Here is a 27,426-nt window from a genome sequence, read left to right as displayed (position 1 = left end):
CTCAGCATAATACCCTTCAGTTCCATCCACGTCGTTGCAAATGGCAAGATCTCATTCCTATTGATGGCTGCATAATATTCCATTGTAGAAGATGTGGTATATATATACAATGGAATATTATGCAGTCATTCATTCTTTATACAGCATTATGCCAAAGACAAAGTTTTGGTAGAATGTAGATGTATCAAAAAGTGATATAAAAGCTGCTAAGTTTAGTTTTGTGCAGCATTTCTACTCTTCTGGTAAGAACAAAATATGTATATAAATAAACTGTGAAATATAAATTGTACAATTTCAGTAATTGTACATACTGGTTCAATGCTCATATCTGCATTTAAAAAGAATTAAACAGTATAAAGGTGAACAGCAAAATTCATCCTAATAATTTAAATTTTTTCTTTTTCTTTAGTTAGAACAACATATAGATATAAATAAAAGACACCATAGTAAGTTGAGAAAGAGACAACAAAAGAAAGGAAAATATTTTATAGTTTAGCACTGTGATATAACGGGAAATATACATTTGGTCTTTTTTCTCTGGTAAATACATCAAGATGCAGGGAGGGTGACATACCTAAAGAGGTCATGGAACTCCACACCCCCATCCCATACCCTGCCCTATAGACCTCTTCTTTTTGGCTGTTCTTGTTTTGTATCCTTTATAATAAACCTATAAATGTAAATAAAATGTTGTCTTGAGTTTTGTGAGCCATTCTAACACATTATTAAATCTGAAAAGGAAGTCATGGAAATGCCCAATTTATAGCCAGCCAGTCAGAAACACAGTGACAACCTGAGACTTTCAGCTGGCATATGAAATGAATGCAGTCTTGTGGGACGGAGCCCTTAAATTGTGAGATCTGATGCTAACTCACCACAGAGTGTCAGAACTGAATAGCACTACACCCAGTTGGTGCCTGGAAAGTTGGAAAATAGTATTGGAAAAGACACATGCATTTTGGTGTGAGAAGTGTTGTGAGTAAAAACAGTTCGTAAGTACCTTTATTCAATAGCATTTTCTCTATTTTTTTAAACAAGGGACCCTCACTTTCATTTTGTCCAAGGTGCTAAAAGCTGTAGCTGGTCTTACTTGCATAACAATGCTGACAGAAGAAAAGAACCCAGACAGGACCATTGTTCCAGGCCCCACAGCTTTTCAGATGACATCAAAATCAAGACACCCATAGAGATAGCTCTAAAATAATTAAATAATAATTCTAATGTAAATATCATCTGTTTTATTAGGAGTTATTAGAGATCTGATTTTAATTGTCTCATTGAATCTGTTTTGCTGCTAGACCTACTGTAATACTTAATAACAAACTCATAATGTTGTAGAATAGAGCAAACCTTTGGCATAAGGATTATTTTAACCAAAGACAACTGAGAAGAAGCAGATAGGAGAAAAGCTCTCTGTATTACCCTGATACCAAAATTAGACAAAGACACTACAAAAAAAGAAAAATACAGGCCAATATCTCTGATGAACATAGATACAAAAATCCTCAACAAAATTTTGACAATACATTAAAAGGATCATTCACTATTCAAGTGGGGTTTATTCCAGGGATGCAAGGAAGGTTCAATAACTGCAAACCCATCAATGTGATACATCACATTACTGTGGTATCTCTCCCAATCGGATGGGAGCCCCCAAATGTGGGGCGACTGGGTGGAAAATGGTGGCACAGCCAGTGAAGGGATTCACCTGAGGCAGAACAAAGGAGATAGAAGTTTACTGAATACAAAAAGCAAGGGAGCCACAGGCAGGACAGCAAATCAGAGACTGTCTGCAATGAGGCAGTGGGAGAGGGCTATATTTACAGGCAGAAAGTGGGGGCGCCTAGGTGGCTCAGTCGTTAGGCCTCTGCCTTCGGCTCAGGTCATGATCCCATGGTCCCTGGGATCAAGCCCCTGGGATCAAACCCCACGTCGGGCTCCCTGCTCAGCAAGAAGCCTGCTTCTCCCTCTCCCCCTCCCCCTGCTTGTGTTCCTGCTCTCACTATGCTTGTGTTCCTGCTCTCGCTATCTCTCTGTCAAATAAATAAAATCTTTTTTTAAAAAAATTAAATAAATAAATAAATGAAGGCTGAAAGTGACTCATCTGCCTTCTGCTCAGATCATGATCCTGGAGTCCTAGGATCAAGCCCCACATCAGGAGTCCCTGCTTGGTGGGGAGTCTGCTTCTCCCTCTGCCCCCTTATCCCACTCAGGCTCGCTCTCTCTCTCTCTCTCACACTTTCTCTCAAATAAATAATCTTTTTAAAAAATAATAAATAAAAATAAAAAATAAATAAAGGCAGAAAGTAAGGAGGTAAGAGGATGTATGGAATTTTCCCTTTTTTGTTACCTGTGCCTGGTTGTAAGTAGCCCATTGGCTAGTTAGGGCCTACGGATATTTTGAGGTGGATCAAGTGATGGGCCTGTCTATATTCACCTAGGGAGCTGGGGTCACTATGGGCCCTTTTGCCTTGATCAAGTTTTCATAGCTCAAGCCTGTTATCTAAAAGTGGTCTCTACAAGTATTACAAAAGGAAAATAAAAACCATATGATCACTTCAATAGATGCAGAAAAAGCATTTGACAAATATAACACCCATTCATAATAAAAACTCTCAACAAAACTGGTATAGAAAAAACATACCTCAACAAATTAAAGACCATATATAAAAAACCACAGCTAACATCATATTCAATGGTGAAAAACCAGAAGTTTTTCCTCTAAAATTAGGAATAAGGTAAGAATGCCCACTCCCACTGCTTTTATTCAACATACTACTGCAAGTCCTAGCTGCAACAATCAGAGAAGAAATAAGAGGCATCCAAATTGGTAAGGAAGAAGTTAAACTTTCATTATTTGAAGCTGATATGATACTATATAGAGAAATCCCTAAAGACTCCATCAAAAAACTATTAGAACTGATAAATTCAGTCAAGTTGCAGGATACAAAATCAACACATAGGAATCTATTGTGTTTCTATACACTAATAACAAAGTAGAAAAAAGAGAAATTAAGAAAACAATCCCATTTCCAATTATACCAAAAAGAATTAAATACTTAAGAATAAACTTAACCAAGTAGGTGAAAGACCTGTACTTTGAAAACTATAAGATACTGATTAAAGAAATTGAAGACAACACAAACAAATGGAAAGATATACCGTGCTCATGGACTGGAAGAATTAATATTGTTAAATTGTCCATACTACCCAAAGCAATCTACAAATTCAATGCATCCCTATCAAAAACCAGTAATATTTTTCACAGAACTGGAACAAATAGTCCTAAAATTTGTATAGAACTACAAAAAAACCTCTAAAAGACAAACCAACCTCGAAAAGAACACAGCTCAAGTATTACAAGCTCAGATTTCAAGATATACTACACAAAGCTACAATAATCAAAACAATATGGTTCTGGCACAAAAACAGACACATAGATCCATGAAATAGCATATAAAGCCCAGAAACAAGCCCATGCCTATATGGTCAATTAATCTATGACAAAGGAGACAAGAATATACAATGGGGGTAAAAAAGTCTTTGTACTAAATGGTGCTGGGGAAACTGGACACTTTCTTACACCACACACAAAAATAAACTCAAAATGGATTAAAGATCTAAACGTGAGACCTGAAACCATAAAACTCTTGCAAGAAAACATAGACAGTAATATTTTGGACATCGGCCTTAGCAACCTATTTATGGATATGTCTCCTCAGGCAAGGAAAACAAAAGCAAAAATAAACAATTGGGACTGCACCAAAATAAAAAGCTTTTGCACAACAAAGAAAACCATCAACAAAACAAAAAAGCAATCTACTGAATGGGAGAAGATATTTGCATCTATCTGATAAGGGTTAACATTCAACATATATAAGTAAGCTATACAACTCAACAACAAAAAATAATCCAATTTAAAAATGAGCAAAGGGGGGCATTTGGGTGGCTCCGTCAGTTAAGCATCCATCAGTTCAGCTCAGGTCATGATCTCAGGGTCCTGGGATCAAGCTACGCATCAGGCTCCCCACTTGGCAGGGAGTCTGCCTATCCCTCTCCCTCTGCCCCTCGTCCTGCTAATGTTCTCTTTCTCAAATAAATAAATAATTTTTTTTTTTAAATGAGCAGATGACCTAGACAGACACTTTTTCCTAAGAAGCCATACAGATGGCAGACACATGCAGAGATACTCAACATCACTAATCATCAAAGAAATGCAAATCAAAACCACAATGAGAGCACCTCACACCAGTCAGAATGGCTAGCAACAAAAAGACAGGTAAGTAATAAGCGTTGGTGAAGATGTAGAGAAAAGGGAACCCTCGTGCACTGTTGATAGGAACGGATATTATTGCAACCACTGTGGAAAACAGTATGGAGAGTCCTCAAAAAATTAAAAATAGAAATACCATATGATTCAGTAATTCTACCACTGCGTATTCCCCAAAGAAAATGAATTTGAAAAGATATATGCACCCCTATGTTTACTGCAGCATTATTTACAAAAGCCAAGATATGAAAGCAACCCAAGTGTCCACTGATAGATGAATGGATAAAGAAGATGTGGTATATATATATACATATATATATATATGCAATGGAATATTACTCAGCCATAGAAAAGAATGAGAGCTTACTATTTGCGACAATATGAATGAACTTAGAGCATATTATGCTACATGAAATAAGTCAAAGACAGATCAATACTATATGATTTCACTTACATGTTGAATCTAAAAAACAAAACCAATAAACAGACTCTAAAATACAAAGAACAAACTGGTGGTTGCCAAAGGGGAAGTGGGGTGGAAGATAAGTAAAACAGATGAAGGGGATTAAGAGGTACAAACTTCAGCTATAAAATAAGTCAGAGAGAAGAAAATACAGCCTAGAAAACATAGTCATAATAATACTGTAATAACACTGTATGGTGACTACACTTATTGTGGTGAGCACTGGAAAAAAATAATAATAAAGAAAAGCTCTCTGCCATCCCCCTACTTGCCTAAAAACAGGACATAATTTATTAAGGTATCTCCCTTTCCTGTACCAGGAAAGGCAGAACTCTTAATCACCAAAAGACGATTCTAGATTCTTGCCAGTGCAGAGACAGATAACCAAGAGCTACCTACATAATAAACCTTACCAAATAAGCTTTATCTTCCATTTGTTCCCCTCATATATTTACCTTCCCATTTATTTTATGTAGCGGCTTATAGCCCCTAAAAGCCTAAACCTCTTTTACTTTGTCCTACTGTTCTTTGTTAAAACGCTATATAAACCTCAAATTCTGACCACCCCTGTGATTTACTTATTCAGTTCTTCCACATGTATGGTGTTGCATATGTTAATAAACTCTGTTTCCCTCCCATTTTTTTTTAAAGATTTTATTTATTTATTTGACAGAGAGATAGAGAGAGAGCACAAGTAGGCAGAGAGGCAGGCAGAGGGAGAGGGAGAAGCAGGCTCCTCGCTAAGCAGAGAGCCCGATGCGGGGCTGGATCCCGAGATCATGACCCGAGCTGAAGGCAGACCTTTAACCGACTGAGCCACCCAGGCATCCTGTTTCCCTCCCATTAATCTCTCTTTTCTCAGTTTATTTGCAGGCCCAGCCACTGAATCTAAGTTGCTACAGGAATTTTTCCTCCCCTAAACTTCATACAGAATTAACTGAACTGCGTGTCTCCACTGATCTATAGGAACATAACTCTTGTTAACCAAACTATGGTTACATTTGTCAACTTTGCCCCAGACCAATGAACTTTGACCTCCTCTCAGCCTGAGCCAGCATACAACCCCTGCCTAGAATAGACTGACCTCAAGCTAAAACATTTTTTGATCTACTGTGCTATCTCAATGGTTGCTCATTCTACTTCCCCAAACCCAGTATTTCAAGCCTTGTTTACTTCTCCCTAAAAAAGAAAAGCTTTTTCTGGCTGACTTTTGAGATACTTGAAGATCTTATGGTCAGTGTGTTCTCCCTATTACAAAAGTCCCTTTCCTTCTCTTGGAATTATCCCTTTATTTTTCAATCATGTGTCATTTTGTTTCTCGGGGGAAGTTCTCTTATCTTTCACATGGTACCACAGCAGTATCTGTGTAGGAAAAAAATGTATTTACATATCTTAATTACAAAATTACACGCCTTCCCTGAATATCACATGTAAAAGAAGATCATTCAAGTCTGGCTTTCACTGCCTTGTAGTCCAGGTGCTGCTTTACTTATACCAGTAACTATTATTTTCTTTCTCCCCAAAAAGTGCTACATATATAAAATGTTGTGTAATTTTTTCTTTTTTTTTTTTTTAAAGGTTTTTTTTTTATTTTTTTGACAGAGAAAGACAGCCAGAGAGGGAACACAAGCAGGGGGAGTGGGAGAGGGAGAAGCAGGCTTCCCGCGGAGCAGGGAGCCCAATGCGGGGCTTGATCCCAGGACCCTGGGATCATGACCTGAGCCGAAGGCAGACGCTTAACAACTGAGCCACCCAGGCGCCCCAAAATGTTGTGTAATTTAAATAGGTAATCCCAGATATATCACTGAGGAAATAAATCTCAGATTTCAATTAGCCTAAAATGCCTTCATTACGTCCCCTAAACAGAGTTTTCTAACATAACTGTTGATTTGATTTCCTTCACATGAATGACAAATTCTTATTATAGAATTCATGTTCAAACAATCCACTTCCCCATGCTTCTCTACTCCCCAATGAAGCCATTTTTTAAAATTTCTACTATTTTTCCTACTAATTACTGACACTGATCTTTTCTTTTAAACAAATCCAATAGAATATGAGCATTTTACAATCTTGTTCCAATATGACCCCTTCCATCCAATAAATTCCCAATATACTTACATCAGAAATTATGTTTCAATCTGCAGTGTTTAATCCTTATGTGAGTATTCTTCAAAGCTGAACCACATATCCACTGTAGTTACATTTCCTTTCCTGAACAATATTTTGTTTTTCTAGGAGTTAATTACCTAAATTTTTATTCAATTTTCCTTCTTTTCCACATAACATCACTTATGTTTCACTGATAATCATTAACAAAATATACAGAAATCCAAAACCAAAATATCAGGTAGCCTATCATCTCCAAAAGGAGAATATGGGACGGAGACTGTGGCCCACACAGCCTGAATTATTTACTACCTGGCTCTCTGCAAAAAAAAGTTTGTCCTTTTACATGCTCATTTTAGTGAAGCATATCATAAAGGAGCTTCCTAAGAAAGTATATATGGCAGGTGATTTTTTTGAGAACCTCTGTGTCTAAAAACGTATTGAATCTACTCTTACCCTTGATGAGTTGAGTACAGAACAAAAGACTGGAAATAATTTTCTCTTTGAATTTTGAAGACATTGCTTCATAATTTTCTACCATCCAGAGCAGCTAAGAATTTCAATGCCATTATAATTCCTGATCCTTGTAGGTGACTTTTTTTTTTTGGTCTCTAAAAGCTATTAAGATTTCTTCTTTACCTCTGATATTCTGAAATCTCATTACGTGCCTTAGTGAAGGTTTCTCTTTTTCCTTTTCCCCCCCTCGACACAGTGCTAACATTCATTAAGGCTTTTAAAACTGGAAGCTTATTTTTCAGATGTTGGAGATGTCTTTTAATTTTTTCTTGATAATTCTTCTCTCTACTTCCTCTATTTGATATTCCTAGTACTTAGATGTTTTACTACCCAGTTTGATTCTCTATTTTTCTTTTCTACTATCTCTATCTATTTATTCTATTTAATAGGGGAAAATTTTAGCTATATCTTCTACCAGATATTCTTTACTGCTTCAATCATATTTGTAATTTCCAAGAGCTTTTTCTTATTCTCTAAATGTCACTTTTTATAGTTGACTATCTATTCTTCATGAATGTGATATCAGTCTGTAAAGACAAAAACAAACAAGATAGTAGGTCTCCAGTTTTCCCCTTGCTTTTCGCTTTTGCCCTTTTCTTTTTTTGTACCTACCTCTACCACCCAGAGAATAGCTGATCTACAAGGTTTACAAAGACAATCCTGAAAAATATTGTAGTGATGGGTATCTGGACCCTAAGTAAGGGCACAAAAATAGGAATGACCTATAGGAATAGTAAAGAAAACAAAGATAAATCTATATATTCAATCACTATATCTAACTGGAAGTGGTTAGATTCCTTTGTTATTTGGCTGTGTCTTGAATTTCCCATCCCACTTTCCTTACGTAACAGGCAAAAGAAAAACAGTAAGAATTTTTTATTTTTTTTTATTTTTTTTTTAAAGATTGTATTTATTTATTTGACAGAGAGAGGCACAGCGAGAGAGGGAACACAAGCAGGGGGAGTGGGAGAGGGAGAAGCAGGCCTCCCGCCGAGCAGGGAGCCCGATGCAGGGCTCGATCCCAGGACCCTGGGATCATGACCTGAGCCGAAGGCAGACGCTTAACGACTGAGCCACCCAGGCGCCCCAGTAAGAATTTATTAAATTATCAATCTTTAAGAAAAATAAGACAACATGCAGAAAAAAAAATGCTCCAACCTTTCACTGTTCCTTTACTCCTGTTCTCCTTCACAGTTATTGCCTTATTTTGTCTCTAAATTGCACTAAGTCTTGTGTTGTTTTTTTTGACTCCTCCATTTTAATATAGTTTTTCCCTGGTTGGCAAATTTTACTTCTAAGTTTTTACTGATGGTAGAAAAAAGACAGAGTTTGGAAAAGAAGACAAAGAAATAAACACAAATTGTTGAAATTTAATGTGAACGCCATACATTTACAATAAATATTCAAAAGAATACTCCTTTCCTCACATCTTAAAAAGCAATACAAAGAGGATTCTGATTCTGGGAAGATGGTGGAGTAGGACCCAGCAAGAATCACTCTCCCAACCTACAGAACAACTACACTAGCAAAATCTGTCTGATAGAACTATTTTGGAAATCTGGAGTTTACTGAAGAGTAACTTCAGAGAAAGGCTTAGGTAGTAAAATGTCATTAATTTTGGTCAATTTTAGTTCTTTTAGTTCTTAGCTACCCACCCCAAACCTCCAGCCCCTTGGCAACAGCTGGGCACATGTTACAGGAACAGCTTGCACTCAGCACTGTCTAAACCAGAGTGGAAAAAAAGGATCCCATCTTCCAAATATTACAGATTTGTGCTCTAATCACTGATTACTGCTTGTAATGTCAGAGGTGCAGAAAAAGAGGCCAAAAGTCATTGTGGTTGTACCTCCCCCCACTATTACAAGCCCCATCCTATCTAGGAAAAGTGACTTCCGGGGAACTTAAAAGGCTAATGCTCCTTTTTTCCTCTCTTCATTTTTCCCTTTTTCCCTGCTTGGGAGCCAGACATTAAAGACTAGGCCATTCAAAAGTAAATGAATTAAAGGATGAAATTAGAAAGTTACCACATATACATAGGGAAAGGCAGAGGCTCAAGTAAAACCTGAAAAAAACTTAAATTTATAGCTCACAATGAACTTTGTCAAAGAGACAGCACACAACAATAAAAAAATAAAATAAAAAACAAAAACAGCAAACCCTGGGAAAGGGAGAGAATCTGATTTCCAAACTTATCACATTATTAAATTCAAATGTCCAGTTTTCAACAACAAAAATCATAATTCATAGAAAGAAACAGGAAAGTAGGACCCATTCAAAGGGAAAAAAAATTAATCAATAAAGCTGTCCCTGGGGCGCCTGGGTGGCTCAGTTGGTTAAGCGACTGCCTTCGGCTCAGGTCATGATCCTGGAGTCCCGGGATCGAGTCCCGCATCGGGTTCCCTGCTCGGCAGGGAGTCAACTTCTCCCTCTGACCCTCCTCCCTCTCATGCTCTCTGTCTCTTATTCTCTCTGTCTCAAATAAATAAATAAAATCTTTAAAAAAAAAAAAAAAAAGCTGTCCCTGAATGAGACCTGATGGCGATGTACTAAACAAAGTCTTTTAAAACAAATGTCTTGGGGCGCCTGGGTGGCTCAGTTGTTAAGCGTCTGCCTTCGGCTTAGGTCATGATCCCAGGTCCTGGGATCGAACCCCGCATCGGGCTCCCTGCTCGGCGGGAAGCCTGCTTCTCCCTCTCCCACTCCCCTTGCTTGTGTTCCCTCTCTCGCTGTCGCTCTCTCTGTGTCAAATAAATAAAATCTTTAAAAAAAAAACAAATGTCTTGGAGATGATCAAAGAATTTTTTTTAAATGTGAGAAATGTCAAGAAAGTGATTTATGGACAAAAATGGAAATATCAACAAAGAGACTGAACACCTAAAAGTAAGCCAAAAAAATTCTGGAACTGAAAGTACAATAATTAAAATGAAATATTTACTAGAGGGATTCAAAAGTAGATTTTAGCAGGCAGAACAATCAGCAAACTTGGAAGGATGCCTTATGACCGTCCTTCTAATTTCATATATAAGCAACTAAGGCTTAGAGGTTGTATCACTTGCCCTTGAAAAACAGTATCTACACCATGGGATGGCTGAGAATATTATCTCTGCCTGGCACTGTATTAGTGAGGGACATACAAAAAAGTCAAAAAGCATATTCAATTTAAAATAATTCAATGAAGATTTTATTTACAAATAAATAAAATTTTTATTATTTTTTTATTTTTAATTTACTTTATTGTCTATTGTTTTATTGTTTGCCACTCTGAGATACAGTATAATCAAATTCTTGAAAGACAGAGACTCTTGAAAGCAGCAAGAAAAAAGTGATTTGTCACATACAAGAAATGTTCAAAAAGATAATAACATTTCTCATCAAAAATTTTGGTGGCTAGAAGGCTGTGGACTGATATATTCAAAGTTCTAAAAGAAAAAAAATCCATCAGCCAAAATCCTATATTCAGTAAAACTGTGCTTCAAGAGTAGAGAAAAATTAAGACATGCCCAAACAAACAAAAGCTGCTAGTTTGCTACCATAAGGCCTGCCCTGCAAGAAATGCTCAAGAGAATCCTGTAAGGAGAAACAAAAAAACTACACAGTAACTCAATACCATATGAGGAAATAAAGATCTCAATAAAAGTAAATACATGAGGAACTGCGTAACTTTGGTTTGAAACTCCACTTTTTGTTTTATATATGATTTAACAGACTAATATATTTTTTTTAAAAAATTAGTCTAAAAGCTACTATTATTCCAAATTTGGCTTATAACTGCAAATTTTGTTTTCTACATAATATAAAGGAAAATGCATTTAAAATAATTATTAGTTTATGTTTTTGAGCATAAAATATATAAAGATATCATTTTTTGAAATCAAGAATTAAAAGAGATGGAGATAAAACTGTAAAGAAACAGAGTTTTTACATGTTATTCAAGTTAAACAGGTAGATTCATACTAGAATACTATAACTTTATAATGTTAAATGTAACCCCTGTGGTAACCACAAAGAAAATAGCTATACAAGAGGAATTGAAAAGGGAATTTAAGCATCTCACTATTAAAAAAAAAAAAATCAACAACAAAAAAAGAAAAATGCTGGGAAGTTGGGACAAAACAAAAGCTATAGACATGGAAAACAAATAGCAAAATGACAAATAAGTCACTCCTTATCAAGACTTACTTTAAATGTAAATGGATTAAACTTCCCAATCCAAAGACAGAGAGTGGCAGAATGAATTAAAAAAAAAAAAAAAAGATTCAACTTCTACTGTCTACACCAGAGTCACATTAGATCCAAAGACATAAATAGGTTAAAAGTGAAAGGATGGAAAAAGATATTCCATGCAAATACTACCAAAAGAGAGCATGACTATTTTAATATCAGACAAAATATACTTTAAATCAAAAAAGATTACAAGAGACAAGAAAGTAATTATGTATTAATACAAGGTATAATACAGCTAGAAGATATAACCATTATAAGCATTTACACACCTAATAATAAATCATCAAACTATATAAAGCATAAATTAACAGAAGACAAAAATAGACAGTTCTACAATAATAGTTGGGAGACTTCGATGCCCCACTCTCAATACTGGATAGAACAATCTGACAGAAGATAACAAATTAGAGCACTTAAAAGACACAATAAACCTACTGGATCTAACAGACATACACAAAACAATCCACCTAATAACAGAGAATACACATTCTTCTCAAATGTACATAGAACATTCTTCAAGATAGACTATATTCTGGGGAACAAATTAAGTCTCAACAGATTTAGAAAGATAGCTATCACACAAAGTATCTTCTCTGACCAAAATGGAATGAAGTTAGAAATCACTAAAAGAAGGTAAACTGGAAAACTCAACAAATTTGTGGAAATTAAACAACACACTCTTAAATAACCAATGGTTCAAAGGAGAAATCACAACAGAAATTAGAAAATACTTAAGAAATGAATGAAAGCAAAAACAACATACAAAAATTTGCAAAACAGGGGCGCCTGGGTGGCTCAGTTGTTTAAGCATCTGCCTTTGGCTCAGGTCATGATCCCAGGGTCCTGGGATCAAGCCCCACATCTGGCTCCCTGCTCAGCGGGAAGCCTGCTTCTCCTTCTGCCACTCCCCCTGCTTCTGCTCTCTCACTCCCTCTCTGTGTCAAATAAATAAATAAAATCTTTTTTAAAAATTGCAAAATACAACAAAAGCACTTAGTTCTAAGAGGTATTTTTTAGCTATAAATGCTTACCTTATAAAAAATAAAGACCTCAAATCAACAACTTAACTTTACAATTGTAGAAACTAGAAGAAAAAATTAAAATCAAAGCTAACAGAAAAAAGAAATAATAAAAAGCCAAGCAAATGACATATAGAATAGAAAAATAGAGAAGATTAATGAAACCAGAAGTTGGTTCTTTAAAAAAAAAATTAATAAACATGGCAAATTTTACTTAGATAAGTGAAGGAAAAAAGAGAGAAGATGCAAATTTATCAAAATCAAAAATTAAAGTGGGGACATTACTAATGATGCCACAAAAATAAAAAGGATTATTATTGAGTACTATGAACTGTATGCCAACCAACTGGATCATCTAGATGAAACGGACAAATTCCTAAAAATAAAAAACCTAGACTGAATCACAAAGAAACAGAAAATTTGACTTGACCTAAAATTAGTAAGAGGATTGAATCAGTAATCAAAAACCTCCCAACAAGGAAAAGTCCTGGTCCTGATGGTTTCACTGGTGAATTCCAAAATTTTATGAATAACAGCAATCATTCTCAAACTTTTCCAAAAATGGAAGCAAAAAGAACAATTTCTAACTTATTCTATGAGGCCAGCATTACCCTGATACTGAAGCCAGACAAAGACACCACAAGGAAAGAAAACTAAAGACCATTATCCTTTAGAACACTGATTTTAAAACCCTCAACAAAATATTAACAAACCAAATTCGGTAGCAAATTAAAAACATTATACACCATGACCAAGTGGGATTTATTCCTGTAATGCAAGAATGGTTCAACATACAAAAATCGGTCAATATAAAGACCACAGTAACAGAATGAATAGAAAAAAGATAAGTGATTATCCCAACTGACACAAAAAAATTTTGGCAAAGTTCAATATCTTTTTATGAGATATCTTGTATCAATATCTTTTTTATGACAAAAACACTCAACCAGGGATGGAAAGAAATTACTTCAACATCATAAAAGCTATACATGAAAAACCCAAGCAAACATCATACTTACTGGTAAAAGACTAAAATCTTTTCCTGTAAGATCAGGAACAAGAAAAGGATGCCCATTTTTGCCATTTCTCCTCAACACAGTACATAGCCAATGAGACCAAAAAAAAGAAAGAAAAAAGGCATCAAACTTGAAAAAGAATAAGTAAAAAGACCTCTATTCAGAGACGGTATCATCTTATACATAGAAAACCCTAAGGATTCCACAAAAAGACTGTTACACAAATAAACTGAACAAGGTGGCAGGATACAAACTCAACACAAAAATCAGCTGCATATACATTTAACAATGAAAAATCTGAAAGGAAATTATGAAAACAATTCTATTTATAATAGCATCAAAAAGAAGAAAACACTTAAGGAATTAACTTAACCAAAGAGGCAAAAGACACATAAAATGAAAACTACAAAACATGGCTAGAAGAAATTAAAGACATGAATAATGTAATCACATCCCATGTTCATGAATTGGAAGGCTAAATGTTAAGATGTCAATACTACTCAAAGCAATCTATAGATTTAATGCAACTGTATCAAAATCATGTTTTTTCCAAAAATAAAAAAACCTATCCCAAAACTCATATGGAACTTTAGGGACTCTCAATGGCCAAAACAATCTTGAAAAAGAAGAACAAAACTGGAGGACTCACACTTCTTTATTTCAAAACTCACTATAAAGTTACAGTAATCAAAACAGTGTGGTATTGGCATATGAAACACACAGATCAACAGAACAGAACAGAGAAAGTAAATTGTTACATAGTAAATGATTTTAATCTTTTTTTTTTTTTAAAGATTTTATTTATTTATTTATTTGACAGAATGAGAGAGAGAGCACATGAGAGGGGGGAGGGTCAGAGGGAGAAGCAGACTCCCTGCTGAGCGGGGAGCCCGATGCGGGACTCAATCCTGGGACTCCAGGATCATGACCTGAGCCGAAGGCAGTCGCTTAACCAACTGAGCCACCCAGGCGCCCCGATTTTAATCTTTTTTTTAAGTAGGCTCCACACCCAGCATGGAGCCCAATGTGGGGCCTGAACTCACAACCCTGAGATCAAGACCTGAGATGAGATCAAGATCAGATGCTTAACTGACTGAGCCATACAGGCACCCCTATATAGGAAATGTTTTTTAGCAAGAGTGCCAAGACCATTCAATGGGGGAAAGGACAGCATTTTCAAGAATGGTGCTGGGAAAACTGGATATCCACATGCCAAAGAATGAAATTGGACTTCTACTCAACATATACAAACATTAACTCAAAATGGATCAAAGAACTAAATGCAAGAGCTAAAATTATAAACTTTTTTTTTTTTTCCCCAAAGATTTTTATTTATTTGACGGAGAGAGAGATAGCTAGAGCAGGAACACAAGCAGGGGGAGTGGGAGAGGGAGAAGCAGGCTTCCCGCGGAGCAGGGAGCCCGATGTGGGACTCGTTCCCAGGACCCCGGGACCACGACCCGAGCCGAAGGCAGACGCTTAACGACTGAGCCACCCAGGCGCCCCTAAAATTATAAACTTTATATAAGAAAACATACGGGAAAATCTTCGTGACCATGACACTGAACTTGGCATTGATTTCTTGGATATAACATCAAAAGCACAGGAAACAACTAAACAAACTACTTTACGAAGATTAAAGGATTTAAACATCTCAAGATACTAATAACAGAGTAGAAAGGCAACCCACAAAATGGGATAAAATATTTGCAAGTCATGTATCTGATAAGGGATTAATATTCTGAATATATAGACAACTAAAACTCAACAACAACAAAAAACCTGCCCAATTCAAAAGTGGGCAAAAGGGCTGGTTGGGTGGCTCAGTAGTTAAGAGTCTGCCTTCGGCTCAGGTCATGATCCCAGGGTCCTGCAATCAAACCCCATATCGGGCTCCCTGCTCACAGGAAGCCTGCTTCTCCCTCTTCCACTCCCCATGCTTGTGTTCCCACTCTCGCTGTGTCTCTCTCTGTCAAATAAATAAATAAGAGGGGCGCCTGGGTGGCTCAGTTGTTAAGCGTCTGCCTTTGGCTCAGGTCATGATCCCAGGGTCCTGGGATTGAGCCCCGCATCAGGCTCCCTGCTCTGCGGGGAGCCTGCTTCTCCCTCTCCCACTGCCCCTGCTTGTGTTCCCTCTCTCGCTGTGTCTCTCTCTGTCAAATAAATAAATAAATAAGATCTTTAAAAAAAAAAGTGAGCAAAAAACTGGAATAAACAGGGGCGCCTGGGTAGCTCAGTCGTTAAGTGTCTGCCTTCGGCTCAGGTCATGATCCCAGGGTCCTGGAATTGAGCCCCACATCGGGCTCCCTGCTCTGCGGGGAAGCCTGCTTCTCCCTCTCCTACTCCCCTTGCTTGTGTTCCCTCTCACGCTGTGTCTCTCTCTGTTAAATAAATAAATAAAATCTTAAAAAAAAAAAAAAAAAACTGCAATAAACATTTTTCCAAATAAGATATACAAATGGCCAATAAGCACATTAAAAGATATTTAACATCACTAATTATTAGGGAAACACAAATCAAAAACAAAACCACCTATTACTTCACACCCCTTAGGATGGCTATTATGAAAAAAAAAAGTGTTGATGAAGATGCAGAGAAAGTGGAACCCTTACATACTACTAGTGGCAATGTAAAACGGTGCAGCTGCTATAAAAAAAAGTATAGTGATCCTCAAAAATAAAAAACAGAATTACCATATTGCAGCTCAGTTGGGTAAGCATCTGCCTTCGGCTCAGGTCACAATCCCAGGGTCCTGGGATCGAGTTCCATGTGAAGCTCCCTGCTCAGCATGGAGTCTGCTTCTCACTCTGCCCCTCCCCCTGCTCATACTCTCTCTCTCTCCCTTTCTCTCTTTCTCAAATAAATAAATAAAATCTTTTCTAAAAAATTTACAAGAAAGGAAATCATACAAAATGTTGTCAGACCACAGTGAAATTCAATTAAAAATTAACAACAGATAACTCAGTCATGGGAACTACTCTACAGCACGGTGACTATAGTTAATAACACTGTACTGTATATTTGAAAATGGCTAAGAAAGTGAGAGTAAATCTTAAAAGTTCTCATCACAAGAAAAAAAAATGTATAATTATGCATAGTGATGGACCAACCAGACTTACTGTGGTGATCATTTCTCAATATATACAAATACTAAATCATTAACATTCTATACCTGAAAATGATATAATGTTATGTCAATTATATCTCAATAAAAAATTAATAGAAGAAAATCTTTGAAATTTAAAAATATGCAGAAATTAAATTATACACACTTTCATAACGAATGGGTCAAAAAAATCTTACCAATCAGAAAATACTTTTGAGATTAATGAAAAGAATATCACAATATACCAAAATTATGAGATGTAGCTAATATAGCTCAGGGGAAATTTAAAACTATAAATGTCTATGGTAGAAAACAAGACAGATCTCAAATCAATAACCTTACTATACACCTTAAGACTTAGAAAAAGAAGCACAAACTATTTCCAAAACAAGAACAAGGAAGAAAAGATTATAGTGGAAATAAATGAAATAAATAGAAAACCAATAGGGAGAACTGATGAAATCAAAAGTTGGTTCTTTGAAAAGATCAACAAAATTAACAAATCTTTAGGGAGACTGAACAGAAAAAGAGAGAGAAGATACAAATTAGTAAATCAGGAATGAAAAAGAGATCACTAACAATATTACAGTAATTAAAAAGATTACGAGAGAATATTTTGAACAAACATATGCCAACAAATTAGATAACTTATAAAATGAACAAATTCCTAGAAAGGCAAAAGCTAGCAAAACTGACTCATAAAAAAATAGAAAATCTGAATAGAGCTATAACAAATAAAAATTTACATTTGTAATATGAAAACTTCAGACCCACACACACATGCAAAATGCTAATGACCAGATGGCTTACTGGTGCATTTCATCAAACATTCAAAGAAAAACTAGGGCACCTGGCTGGCTCAGACAGTAGAGCATGTGACTACTGATCTCAGGGCTGTGAGTTCAAGTCCCATGTTGGGTGCAGAGAATACATAAAAATACAATCTTAGGGTTGCCTGGATGGCTCAGTCAGTTGAGCATATGCCTTCAGCTCAGGTCATCATCCTGGGGTCCTGGAATTGAGTCCCCCATCAGGCACCTTGCTCGGCAGGGAGCCTGCTTCTCCCTCTACCTGCCACTCTGCCTGCTTGTGCTCTCTCTCTCTCTCTCTGTCTCTCTGACAAATAAATAAAATATTTTTAAAAATTTAAATTAAAAAAAAATCTTAAAAACAAAAATATTTAAAGAAAAATTAATATTGACCTTCCAAAAATTCTTCCCGAAAAAGAAAGGAAGAGAGAACATTTTTCAACTTATTCTTCAAGGCTAATATTAACCTGACTCCAAAGCCAGACGAAGACAACCTAAGAAAACAGCAGATGAATTTCTCTTCTTAATGCAAATGTAAATATACTCAACAAAATCCTAGCAAACTGAATCCAGCAACATATAAATGGGATCATAAATCAGGATCAAGTGGGATTTATCCCAGGAATCAAAGTTGGTTTAAGATTTAAAAATCAAGTTATGTAATATATTATATTAATAAAGGATACAAATTACATAATATGAATGCAGAGAAGGGATTTGACAAAATCCAACACAGATTCATGATAAAAAACCTCCAACAAATTAGGAATAGAAAGGAACTTCCTGTGGCACCTGGGTGGCTCAGTCCTTAAGCATCTGCCTTCGGCTCAGGTCATGATCCCAGAGTCCTGGGATCGAGCCCCGCATCGGGTTCTCTGCTCAGTGGGAAGCCTGCTTCTCACTCTCCCACTCCCCCTGCTTGTGTTCCCTCTCTCACTGTCTCTCTCTGTCAAATAAATAAATAAAATCTTAAAAAAAAAAAAAAAAGAAAGGAACTTCCTTATCATGAAAAAGGATATGTCTTAGTCTATCTGAGTTACTATAACAAAATACCATAAAGTGGGTGGCTTACAAACAACATTCATTTCTCATGGTTCTGGAGACTGCTAAGTCTAAGATCAGGGTAACAGCCAGCATGTCAGGCTCTGGTGAAGGCCCTCTTCTAGACTGCAGACTGCCAACTTCTCATTGTGTCCACACAGGGTGGAAGAAACTAAGAAGCTCCGTGAGGTCTCTTATTTAGGCAATAATCCCATTCGTGAGGGCTCCGCCCTCATGACTTAAACAACCTCCTAAGGGAACCCACCTCCAAATGCCATCACACTGGGCATTAGAATTTCAACATAAACATTTTGAGGGGACACAAACATTCAAACCATAGCAAAGCATCTATGAAAAACCTAGCTAACATGATACTTAATGGTAAAATACTGACTGCTTTCCCTCTGAGAGTGGGGAAAAAACAAAGATGTCCATTCTCACCACTTCTATTCACATTGTACTAGATGTTCTAGACAGGACAATAAAGCAAAGAGAGAAAATTAAAGGCATCCAGTTGGAAAGAAAGAAGTAAAACTGTCTTTGTGAACAAAACTCCAAGAAATCTACTAAAAACTTCTATAACTAGTAAGACTTAAACAAAGTCACAGCATATTATGTCAACATATATAAATCAGTTCCCATACACTAACAATGAACAGTCTGAAAATAAAATTAAGAAAACAATTCCAGTCACAGTAGCATCAAAAAGAAGAAAATAAATTACCAAACACTGCTGAAAGAAATTAAAAAGGATCTAAATAAATGGAAAGATATCTCATGCCCATGAATCAGAGGACTTTTAAATATTAAGATGGCCAAAATCCCCAAATTAGTCTACAGATTCAACACATCCTCTGTCAAAATCCTTGTTGGCTTTTTTTATTAAAATTGACAACCTGATTCTAAAATTCAACTGAAAATGCAAGGAACCCAGAACAACCAAAATAATCTCGAAAAAATAATAAAGTTGGAAGACTCTCACTTCCCAATTTCAAAACTTAATGCCAAGCTGTAGTAATCAAGACACAGTGGTACTAGCATAAGGACAGACATATAGCTCAATGAAATATAATTCCAAATCCAGCAATAAACCTTTATATTTATAGTCAATTGATTTTCAACAAAAGTACCCAAAAAAATTGATACCTTTTCAACCAATGGTGCTGGGACAACTGCATATTCACAAAGATATAAATTTGGATGCCTATCTCATATCATATCCAAAAATTAACTCTAAATGGATAAAAGACCTAAATCTAATAGTTAGAACCTTAAAACTCTTAGAAGAAAACTCAAGATAAATCACTGTAATGTCAGATTAGGCAACAGTTTCTTAGGACAACAAAAGCACAGCAACAAAAGAAAAATAGATAAATCGTACTTCATCAAAATGAAAAAACTTCTGTGCTTCAAAAGACAACAACAACATCAAGAAAGTGAAACACTGAATGGGAGAAAATATTTGCAAATCATATATCTGATATAGACTTGTATATAGAATATAAAAAGAATTCTTACAACTCAACAAAAACAGAAACAACACAATTTTAAAATGGCAAAGGATCTAAATAGACTATTCTCCAAAGAAGATATAAAAATGACCAACAACCGGGCGTCTGGGTGGCTCAGTTGGTTAAGCGACTGCCTTCGGCTCAGGTCATGATCCTGGAGTCCCTGGATCGAGTCCCTGGATCGAGTCCCGCATCGGGCTCCCTGCTTGGCGGGGAGCCTGCTTCTGCCTCTGACCCTCCCCCCTCTCATGTGCTCTCTTTCTCTCATTCTCTCTGTCTCAAATAAATAAATAAAATCTTTTAAAAAATAAATAAATAAATAAATAAAAATGACCAACAACCACATAAAAAGATAATGTTATTAGAAAATGCTATCAAAACCACAATGAGGCACCATTTCACACCCACAGGGACATCTATGGAAGGAAGGAAGGGAGAGAGGGAGGGAGAGAACTAAATATTGGTAATGATATGGAATCATCAATAAGTTTTTCATTTCCTACAGACAATTTACTTGAAAAGGGAGAATAAGACTAAGTACCTTATAAAGTGCTCTGGCATAAATTTAAGAACTCCAATTAGTCTTCTAATTCATGTGATCTCCCAGTAACCGTAATTTTTACTTTGTTACTCATTTTTTCATTCATTCACTATTCAAAAAAAGAAAATTCAATGCCCTTTTGTACAATAACAACTTTTTAGTCATTTATGGATGTCCAATCCTGAAATGCTCTAAATTTTTTCTGATAATTGTAATTTCAATCATCCATATATTTAATTCTAGTATAACCATAATTCACTAATATTATGACTAGCCCCACAGTTGCTAAATTGAGCATCCTTCTTACTGCAGACCACAAATGATGAATCAAGCATTATAATCAGTCTATATGTAACTCTTGTTTTACCAGCTAAAGATTATCAAGATGTTTCAAATGCATAAAAAAGGGGGGAGGGGAGTTAAAATGACTTAGAATCACAAAAAGTTCAAGCTTGGAAGGGACCTTAGAATTGAATCTTGAATTCAGTCTTTGTATTTCAAAAGTATGGTAACTAAGACCCAAAGAGGCTAGATGAATCACCCATGATCACACTATTTATAAATAGTATAAGCCCATCCTATGTCACACACACATATATCTTACCTTTCTGGTGATGTTTTAGAAGTGACAGGACGTCCACGGATACTTTTCCTACTTTTATGGTCTAGAGAGAGGACCTTATTTCTCAGGCTTCTTTTCCACTGGGGGGGGAAAAATGGAATTTAATACTAAATATAACAATATGACAATTAAAAGGCACTTAAATTTGTTTTTATTTAGAAATTCAAGATAAACAGCCAAATTCATAGGTCACAGAAGAAAAAATGTGCAACTACAAAACCACCTCGCTCTTTTGCTAGTGCAGAAATATAAGCCCACAAAAAAAACAGAAGGAAGATATTTTAAAATGTCGAGGTAACTTTAGTTAGGAAATCAACAGTTTGAGACTCCAAAGCTTACATAGTCATACAATTTTTGTTAGACTAAAGGAAATAAAAATCATTATATACCAAGTTAAACAGGGTCTGTGATTTTGAAGTAACTGCATTTGTAACAACTGGAAGGGATTACAACTTGTTCCCTATGAATTGCTACATGGAAAATTTTAGGAAAGTCAGACATCTTACTAACAGGGTTTAGATTTAATCTGACTAAACACAAAAGTTAAAATTATTTAACACAAAAGAGTATGAATCTAGACAAGTAAATTATTTATCTTCTCTGCATTAGTTTCCTTATCATTAAAATGGACATAATAGTAGCTCTCTCACAAGGATGTAAGATGACTATATATGTAATAAGTTTAAAACACTGTTTTCCTTAAAGAAATCTGTATACCTGTGTTTATAGCAGCATGTTCACAAAAGCTAAAAGGTAGAAGTAATTCAAGTGTCCCATCAATAAAAGAAAGAATAAACAAAATGTGGTATATACAATGAAATATCATTCAGTCTTAAAAAGTTAATTTTGACATATGCCACAACATGGATGATCCCTGATGACTGTGGGAGAACAAAAAATATATATCTTGGTCTCTGCCCCCAGTTCCTGGCACAGAGCTCCTAAAACCCTTGTAATTTCCTGGATTGATAAGAGCATCTTTTGTTACAATATTTGATCTTTGATCCCCATTCCTAACAAAGGGCTCCTGAAACCCTTGTCATTTCCTGGGTGATGGGAGTGTCTTTTGTACTAATGAGGTGACTCTGGATGGGCTCCTGGAAGGCTCCTGGATGAGCACTGGTCACCAGAAAGACTAAGCCATAATTAGAAGCTTGGAATTTTTAGTCCCACCCTCCATTCTCTAGAGAGGGGGAAAAGAGCTGAAAACAGACTGAATAAGTTATACCTACATGTGGAAACTTCCATAAAAATCCCAAAAGTATGGGGTTCAGAGAGCTCTCAGGGTGGTGAACACATCTACATACTACACATGGGAACTCCACAAGGACAGAGGCTCCTGCACTGGAGACCCTCCAAGACCTCGCCCTATATATCTCTTCATCTAGCTGTTCAGTGGTATCCTTTATCATATCCTTCAATAAACTGATAAATTTAAGTATTTTCCTGAGTTCTCTTAGCAGCTCTAGCATAAATTAATCGAACCTGATGGGGTAGCTGTGGGAACCTCAGATTTATAGCCACTCGATCACAAGCACAGGTGACAGTGGGACTTGTGACTGGCATCTGAAGTGGGATGGGAGGACTCGTACAGGACTGAGCCCTTCACTTGTGGGGTCTGACACTATTTCCAAGTAGTGTCAGAACTGAATTAAATTGTAGACTACACAGCTAGTGTCACAGAGCACTGCTTGGTAGGGGAAAACCCACACACATCTGGTGTCAAAAGTACTGTAAATATGATAGTAGTGTGAGAGTAAATGAGAAACAAAGGAGGAAGACTCGGTTCTTCCCAACACAATGACATTATGCTAAGTGACTTATCAGTAACAAAAAGACAAATACTATATGATTCAAGTTATACGAAGTATCTGAAGTAGTCAAATTCATAAAGATAGAAAGCAGAATGGTGGTTGCCTGGGGCTGGGAGAGGGGGAAATGGAGAAGTATTGTTTAATGGGTAGAGTGTTTCAGGTTTTCAAGATATAAAGAGTTCTGGAGATAGATGGTGGTAATGGTTGCACAACAATGTGAATGTACTTCATGCCAGTGAATTGCACCCTTAAAATGGGTTAAAATGATAAATTTTACGTTATGTATATTTTACCACAATTTAAAATAAAATTTTAAAAGATAAAAAAAATTTAAGTAATGAAAAACAAGAACATGACAGCCCTCGATAAACATCTTTTTAATTCTCTAGAAATTATGTTATCTCATTATCACCAAAGCCCTGCATGGTATAAAACACATTTTATCAGAGGAAAGTGAAGTTTGACCAATGACCCCAAGCCTATCTCCCATAAAAGCCTATATTCCTTTCAATGCTTTAATTCTAAATTATACAAATTCTCAGAAATCCCCCCATCAAGATATCAACTTTAAACACATTTGTCACTCCCATTTCACTACAAAATGTACAACTATCAAAATAACAAGATTAAAACTACATCTTCTCTCCATTTTCACTATCTCTGTCTTACCTCTTCTTACCACTGTCTGCCTCTTCTTCCTTCTGACCTGGACTCTTACAATGTTATCCTAATGGGATTCCCTGCCAATGGTCTCTAACCCCTCTAATCTAGCATCTGCTCCATCATGAAAGTTAAATCTTTCAAAAATGCAAATCTGATGTCACTCTCCTGCTTAAATTATTTTTTTATTTTTTTTATTTTTTTAAAGATTTTATTTATTCATTTGACAGAGAGAGACACAGCGAGAGAGGGAACACAAGCAGGGGGAGTGGGAGAGGGAGAAGCAGGCTTCCCACGGAGCAGGGAGCCCGATGCGGGACTCAATCCCAGGAGCCTGGGATCATGACCTGAGCCGAACGCAGACGCTTAACGGCTGAGCCACCCAGGCGTCCCTCTCCTGCTTAAATTCTTAAGTGTTTCTGACTACCTAAAGGAGGAAAAAAATAATAATAATAATAATTGTGTTTTCATTTCTCACTTCAGCTTCCCATGCATCTTGTATTCTGACCATACTAAACTATCTGTAATTCCCTGAAAGTGCTATGCAGTTTCATCCTTCAACATGTTTCCTTACTAGAATATGCTTTACCCTCCCTAGTTCTCTTTGTCCAGTAAGCTTTAATCTAGTACCACCAAGAAACCTTCCTCACCCTCTAGCAGACTAAATCAATCTCTTCTACAATACCATTATAAGTTTTGCATATCTCTATTATTGATAACAATTCTCACAATGAATTATATTATCTATTTACATCCAACTGCAACCAGGACTGGAAATGATTTGGCTTAAGGGTTGAACTCTCAGAACTACTGGCCAACTAGTTCCCTGTAATCGTTCCACTAATCTCATAGTAAATGCAACCTTCGCATTTTATGTTATTGAATTTTTTGTATCCCACTAATCATTCTGTAATCTGGTTTGCCTATATGTGCAAAATGATGAAAGTACTAGTCTTTGAGCCTCAGATTCTATACAGAGAAAACAACATTATTCCCACCAAAGAGGGGGCAAAAAAGAATGAGAGCTTTTTGGGGTTTTAAGATTTTATTTATTTACTTGAGAGAGAAAGAGCAAGAGAGAGAGAGCATGAGCAGGGGAAGGAGCAGAGGGAGAGGGAGAAGGAGAAGCAGACTCCCTGCCGAGAAGGAAGCCCCGATGCAGGGCTCCCATTGATCTCAGGACCCTGGGATCATGACCCCAGCCAAAGGCAGACGCTTAACTGACTGAGTGACCCAGGCACCCAAAAGAATGAGAGTTTTAAACTATTACAAAAATAAGATGAATTCATGGAGACAAACTGGAGATAACTTTAATAGGAGGGAGATTGATTAAAATGGCATTAACTCTAAATTCTTGAATCCTACCATATCCAAGGGTAACCTGAAGTATATCCAGAGATGTTATCAAATTAAAATAAAATTCACTTAGACTTTGATCACTTGTTTCTTATAGTTAATATCACATTAAAATATTTACATATTTTCTTTTTAAAAATTAGTTAAGAATTGTAGGCTGGGTTAATAATTTGTATTTTTCACAGTTATGATTTGTTTTTCTTTTAGTCTATGAACCTATTATATGCTATCTCTGAAAAATAAAAATCAGGTAACAAAGAATTCTCCTATAAACTGATTATGAATGGGAATTTATTCCCATACATAATCTGAAAGCTACCTGACCACAAATAGGAAAGTTAAGATAGCATGAATAATTTTATTTTAAATATGAAAAAGGCTTTTAGAAGAAAAAAAGACTTTGTTTACAGACAGGATTAAAGCATTCAGTTACATCATTTTATCCCTCTCATTCTGGCAAGGACAAAATAAATACTATGCTAATTAAAATAAAACAGTCCACAGTAACTACTAAAATTTTTCTTGGACAAAATCAACTCTACATGCATTCTAAGTGGTGTGGGGTTCACAATCTCAACTGAGTGCTTCCTTAGATACTAAAAAGGAACCAAAGCTGTATCTTGAGGAAAATGCTGACTTTGTTCACAACTACTCACCCCTGTCACAGCTTACTGTAATAAAAATGCATGATGACTTTCCAACCAATTGAGATTATTGGTCTGCATTTAACTTTGTATCAGAATTTCAACTCTATTGGTTCTTCATCCAGTTTCTAAAGTAAGTAACATGTAATGCCAACAATGAAAACACTTACCAAAAACATAAGCTGAAATTATTTGCTAGCCAGTATCTATTGAGCCACTAGATGAGTTATGGGGGAAGGTCTGGGGAATCCTGCATACTCTTCAACCACTTTTCCCCAATGTTCTCCCCAAACATCCTACATGACTACAGAAAAATATATAACCAGGTAATTAACAATGAGACAATTCATGACCTTATTAAGATTTCACCTGTTTTATATGCACACATTTGGTATGAGTGCATTTTTAGTTTAGTGCTATTTTATCATATGTGCACATCTGTGTGACCACAACCAAAGTCAAGATATAGAACAGTTGGGTCACACAAATCCTTTCTGCTCCCTTTTATAAACACTGCTGCCACCCTCCCTTCCACTAACTCCTAGCCTCTAAAGGCCCTGAGAGTTTTCCTAGCAAATCAGACATTTAAGAAAATGAATTCTATACTCTCTATTCCATTAACTAGAATTCCCATCCTATAATGTAAGCATTGCACTGAAACTGAACCCATATAATGGCAGTAAAAGAAGAAAAAAACCTAACGACCAACATCTCTGGTAAGCATAGACAAAAACACTCAACAAAAAAATTAGCAGATCGGGGGTGCCTGGGTGGCTCAGTTGGTTAAGCACCTGCCTTCAGTTCAGGTCATGATCTCAGGGTCCTGGGATCGAGCCCCTCGGCCTCCCTGCTCAGCGGGGAGCCTGCTTCTCCCCCTCCTCCCCACTTGTGCTCTCTGTCTCTCTCTCTGTCCAATAAATAAATAAAATCTTTTAAAAAAATTAGATCAAAACAAGTAATATGTGAAAAGAATAATACAATACAGGAAATTAGGGTTTATTCCAGGGCAGAAAGGTGGTTCAATATTCAAAGATCAAACCAAAAAAAAAAAGACCCAACTATACACTGAACACAATATGAAAAGTCAAGGGATAAAGATATGCCATTCTAACACAGATCAAAAGAAGGTTAGAATAGCTATACTGATTTCAGACTCAACAAATTTCAGAAAAAGAAAAATTACCAATTTGGAGGGATATAGGGATAAAGAAAAATACTACATAATGATAAAGGGATCAATTCTCCAAGAAGACATAAGAATCTTTAATATTTATGTGTTCAACAATAAAGCACCAAAATACATAAGGCAAAAATTGATAAAAATACAAGGACAAATAGAATCAATAATTATAGTTGAAGACTTCAAAACTGCTCCATCAGAAACAGACAGATCCAGCAGGCAGAAAATCAGTAACGACAGACTTAAACTGAGCAACACCATCAATCAACTGTATCCAAGTAACACTTATAGAATACTTCACCTAAAAACAGAAGAATACACATACTCAAGCTCATACGCTAAGTGGGGAATTCATCGCATTGGATGTAGCTATTTAAAAAAAGAGACAATTCAGGCAGCCTGGATGGCTCACTGGGTTAAGCAGCTGCCTTCAGCTCAGGACATGCTCCCAGGGTCCTGGGATTGAGTCCCACATCGGGCTCCCTACTCAGCAGGGAGTCTGCTTCTCCCTCTGCCCCTCCCCCT

The 27,426-nt window shown here is 36.3% G+C and overlaps 1 protein-coding gene across 6 annotated transcripts in view; it reads right to left on the bottom strand.

The window, feature by feature from the left end:
• The window catches only part of SENP7 (SUMO specific peptidase 7), a 139,666-nt gene that overhangs the window by 76,678 nt on the left and 35,562 nt on the right, over positions 1-27,426 (bottom strand). For all 6 annotated transcript variants that reach the window (XM_006729569.3, XM_031024045.2, XM_031024046.2 and 3 more), the window contains one exon: positions 21,230-21,327. In XM_006729569.3, the coding sequence (XP_006729632.1) occupies positions 21,230-21,327 (98 nt within the window). The remainder of the gene's footprint in view (positions 1-21,229; positions 21,328-27,426) is intronic.

This window comes from Leptonychotes weddellii, chromosome 1 (genome assembly GCF_054177405.1).
Source record: "Leptonychotes weddellii isolate Sample4059 chromosome 1, ASM5417740v2, whole genome shotgun sequence".
Taxonomy (NCBI): Eukaryota; Metazoa; Chordata; class Mammalia; order Carnivora; family Phocidae; genus Leptonychotes; species Leptonychotes weddellii.
This window is presented reverse-complemented; position numbering and strand designations above follow the sequence as displayed.